Below are 4,779 nucleotides of genomic sequence, written 5' to 3' on the forward strand. Positions count from 1 at the left end.
GTTAACACACATTACAGAAAAATCAATGTTTGAAAATTATCTTACTTTTAAATAACAAGCTTTTCTTATAAAAGTTACTTTTTCAGTGCCATATTTTATTTATTTTAATGTGTTTTTGCTACATTTATAGTAAACATTCACCATTAGAAGTTTATTTTAAAAAAACAACTTAATAAGGACTTTGTCTTATTAAACTACTTGGGTTAGATTTGGAAAAGACTTTAATGGTTGCATCCGAATTATATTTTCTGAGTGTTTACCCTGAAAACATCAATAAAATTTTGTAATATACTTTATTTGTTTGTTTGTTTCTTTTATGTTTGTAGAAATGGCATGGAATATTGCTAAAGATGGGGAACAAAAAGTGGGTAGATATAGATTTGTCAATTTTTCCCACTTCATGTTTTATTTCTTGTTATTGAGTTGAAAAAAAGGTTTAGTTCTTTGCAGTTGAAATTGTATCACTTTTAACTTTTTTTCTCAGGAAAGTACAATCTGACTAGGTTACAAAGTCTCATATGTAACCTATACTTTCTCATTAAAGAAGAAAACTATTTCTCTAGTTGCCTGCCCTATTTAAGGTACAAAGTACACAGCAGCTGTTTGAAAATGTTTTTTTCCTTCCTAGTTATCTTTGTCTGTTAGTATAAATTGCTAAATTGCTTCCATAACATGCTTCCAGCCATAAGGGAATCATTTGAGTAAGTGGATGAAGATTTTTGTCTCTCATGAAGGAAAGTTTGTAATAGCCTTTTAATCATTTTCCTTCCTCTCTCTGGTCCCAGTATCCGGCTGCTCTCATGAACCTGGGAGCCATTCTGCACCTCAATGGCCGACTCCAGAAGGCAGAGGCCAATTACCTGCGGGCGCTACAGCTCAAGCCGGATGATGTCATCACACAGTCCAACCTTCGCAAGCTCTGGAACATCATGGAAAAGCAAGGCTTAAAGACTTCCAAGACCTGACACAGGAAGGCAGTACCTCGTCCTCCTCCAGATTTTAAAGTTGGTTTCATTAACAAACAGAAACTTCCCAGCAGTGCTATGACAAGAGCTAGATTGGACCTCACGACCAGGACTGAGGTCGCCGAGGTCACTGCCACTTCTAGGAGTATCCACTTTGTTGTTGGCACAGCCCTTAACACCAAAAAAGGGACGGGGGGACACTGGAAACCTCCTGACATATGTAATTGTTACCGCAAGAACTAAACCAGAGCACTTAAAACAGGATCTTTTGGCATTCTTAAAGAGGCAGCGTGATCTAAGTTTAAAATTTTGTTCATTTTTGAAACTAATTTAGAAATTATATTGTTCCTTAAACACTGTGAGAGGAAGTCAGAGTACTCACTCAGCCACCGTAAACTATTAAGGTCAAGTGTTCACAGGGAGTAATTAAAGGGTAGTGTGAGTCCTAGTGAGCTGGCTGGTTGTCCTGACGCTGCTGTCTTCCCTCTTTGGGACAGCCTGCTTATCTGAAACTTAGAAAACTTTTTTTTTTGTTAATACTGTGTCAGGATCTGTCATAATCTACAGTGGTTTCCTGACTATGCACATAATGTTTTATGATTTGGATGTCAGTCTTCATTCTTTTGGGCATCGTATGTTTTTCATGTTCTGAGAAGGATATGCAGAGTAGAGCAAACCACATTTCACACTGGTGTGGTAGGAGGGGTTGGGGAGGCTTCATATGTGTTAGGCAGGCATTTTTTACTTTAATGTCAACAACATTTTCCCCAAAACTGCCTAGGAGAATTCATTGTATCCTTAGGCTTTTGAAATTACCTTTTAAAATAGCTCTTCCTGGTTAATGCATATGCTTATATAAGGATCATGTCAAAAGGGAACTTAAAAGTGTTCTAGTCCCAATAACTAACGAACAGCTATTAGACAAAAGCTAAGGTGCTTTGTGCTTTGCAGATGTTACTGGTTAAAAACTCATGTCTGCTCAAAGGAGTGTATAGTGATGGTTGCCAATGATTTTATGTTTTGGAAAAAGTTGGTATGAAATGCTAATCACTTTCTAATAGGTACCTAAGCAGCAATGCTGATGAGTTTTTAAGGAATTGTTTTAATCATATTTTTCGTAATTTGCTCTTCCCAAAAGACATAAAAAATGACTTCTTATTTTTAGCTGGAGTAGAGTGTAGCATTAGCCTGCGTCTTTCTAGTTCTTCTGCCAAGTGCTTTTCACAATTGAAAACCATTTTTCACTAGCGAATTTGGTAGTTTGTTTCATTACTTATTAGTAACCACTTCGATGGTCATTTCACAAGTAAGACTATAAAAAAAGTAGAGAACATTTATTGAACACTTTTAGACTTGCAGTCAAACTTTGCTACTAAAAATTAACTTTGTAAAAATCACAGCCCACTGTTAACTTCTTCATAAAGTAGCTATACAATACTCTACATATTTATTTATTTATAATTCTACCATAGCAAAATAACAAACAAAACTTGATCCGTTAAGCCAGATTTTTTGCAACTGAAAATTAGCTTTTCCCCTTTTACCTTCATACTCCATGATTATGTGGGCAGCATCCTCATTAAAGGAAAGATGATCATGCAAACACATCATGCTATGTTTCTTCCATATTTTTATTTTTCTGCATATCAGAATAGAGTGGGATAAAGAATTAACAGTAGTGTTCCTATGATGTTAATGGTTTTGTAAGAAGGGCAAATGTAGTGAGAGTGATTTGCTGATGGCATTAATAAGAAGGCCCTCCTAATATGCATATTATTTAGTTAACATTTCATTGAAGGGCCAAAAGTTAAATTATATCAAAATCATTATGTTCTCAGAATGATATTTAACACTTAACAACAAACCCGTGGTCAAACCAAAAGTGTGGGTTGAAGTGTATTTTTCATCTTCTGCATTGGCAATTGCAAAAAAATAAATAAGGAATTTAATATAAGGATATAGAGATGAATTCAATGTCTAACATTTTAATTTATTTAAATAGTTATTGACCTATGATGACTTCTTAGTCTTAACACTTTATGTCTTTTTATTGTTATTCTTCCTTTCAAAACACTTGGTTCTTAATAGGTTCGCTGATTGCACAGTAGAGGCACTTCATGTTGACCCAGTTCCCAAGTAGCATTAATAATTGGGCCTGTGTCATAATATGCATGGATCTTTAATAACAAAATGTCCCTGACACCTTTCACTACAGGGCTGGGCTTAGACCAACTATGGGGGTGGGCTGGGGGGACTGTAGAACATGGTCAAAAAATGTCTCCGCTCAGGGATTTATGGTGGATTACTGCAGACAGTGCTAAAAATATAGAGCACAAGACAAGTTTACTAAATTAAAATTTTATTTTTTGAGAAACTGTTATTTGTATAAATTATCAAGATTTGTAGGCTTTCCTTTTGTAGAAACAATTGTTTTATGTGCCAGAGAATTTCAATTTTGTTTTCAACAATAAAGCATTGATAACAAATATGTTGTATAAGCCGTTTTTAAATCTACAGCAACAGCACTTACATTCTCTCGGATTTTAACAGAACGATGGGAAAGTTTCTAGAGGTAGAGATCGAGAGTCAAATAGAGACAGCAGCTAATGCTTAAGCAACAATAATAATTACTCATCAGTCTTTAGTAGATATAATAATGAGGATTGCCAATATCATCAGATTTGCTATTCAGAAAAGATGACATACTTTTTGTTTTGTCTTTTTGATGAACTATAGAAAAGTGTTAGGAAATATCCAAGCAGGGCCCGTTCCCTGCTTCGCTGGGTGTTTGGTAAAAATGGCCATATTTAGAAGACCCTGATTCTTTAGTTCTGGTCCTGGAGGAAAGCACAACCATTTTTTGCTGAGAGACACAGTTGCAGCGCATTCAGGGGTCAGTTGTAAGGAAACCTTGGGTCCTAGACAAGGTGCAAACTAGCAGATAGAGAATGTCTTGTTAAAATTGAAATAGTCTTGTTAAAATTGCCATTATAAAATAACACAACTATGTATTGCCTAATTCCGTAATTATAGGATAAAATTTAGCTATAAAACTTTTCTGCTAAACATACTCTGGATGTTTGAGGTTATGTTTCAGCTTTACAGTTAAGGAAACCAGAGCTCAGAGGTATGAAATAACTTGTTCTGTCCCAAAACTAGCAGCCAGCGAGCCTGTCTCCATCTTGTCCTATGCTCATATGACCTGTGTCACGTAAGCACTCAGGCACTAAACCTAAGTCTAGAGATGAGATTTCTTATCTTCCTTGGCATTTCTCCCGCTATTGCATCCTCCACCAATCACATTCTCTACCTCTCTCACTATAGATGATCATGAAGATTGGAGGAGGTTGCTATGGTCTGAATGTTTATGTCCTCCCCCTAAAATTCATATGTTGAAAACTTAATGCCTATAGGTGATGGTATTAGGAAGTGGGGAAGAAGGGGAGTGATTAGGTCATGAGAGTGAAGACTTCATGAATGAGATTAATGCCTTTATGAAAGGCCTCAAAGAACTCTTACTCTTTGTACCATGTGAAGATACAACAAGAAGTCTGCAACCCAGAAGAGGGCCCTCACCTGACCATGCTGGCACCCTGATCTCAGACTTCCAGTCTCCAGAACTGTAAGAAATAAATTCCTGTTGTCTATAAGCTACCCAATCTGTGGTATTTTGTTATAGCAGCCTAAACAGACCAAGACAGAAGTAATGCATGAAAAGCATATTAATTTAGATTGCGAAAGCCAAAATAACTTCAGTGGGCATGTAGCTGAACCCATTTACTTTCCACCTGAGGAACATAAGGCCTCCAAATTA

The 4,779-nt window shown here is 36.2% G+C and overlaps 1 protein-coding gene across 1 annotated transcript in view; it reads left to right on the forward strand.

Moving 5' to 3' along the window:
- TMTC2 (transmembrane and tetratricopeptide repeat containing 2) overlaps positions 1-3,453 on the forward strand; it is a 351,862-nt gene extending 348,409 nt beyond the window's left edge. The window contains exon 13 of the mRNA XM_015598571.2: positions 786-3,453. Within this exon, the coding sequence (XP_015454057.1) occupies positions 786-965 (180 nt within the window). The 3' untranslated portion in view covers positions 966-3,453. The remainder of the gene's footprint in view (positions 1-785) is intronic.
- The last annotated feature ends 1,326 nt before the right edge of the window (positions 3,454-4,779 follow it).

The sequence above is a fragment of the Pteropus alecto genome, unplaced genomic scaffold (genome assembly GCF_000325575.1).
Source record: "Pteropus alecto unplaced genomic scaffold, ASM32557v1 scaffold76, whole genome shotgun sequence".
Taxonomy (NCBI): Eukaryota; Metazoa; Chordata; class Mammalia; order Chiroptera; family Pteropodidae; genus Pteropus; species Pteropus alecto.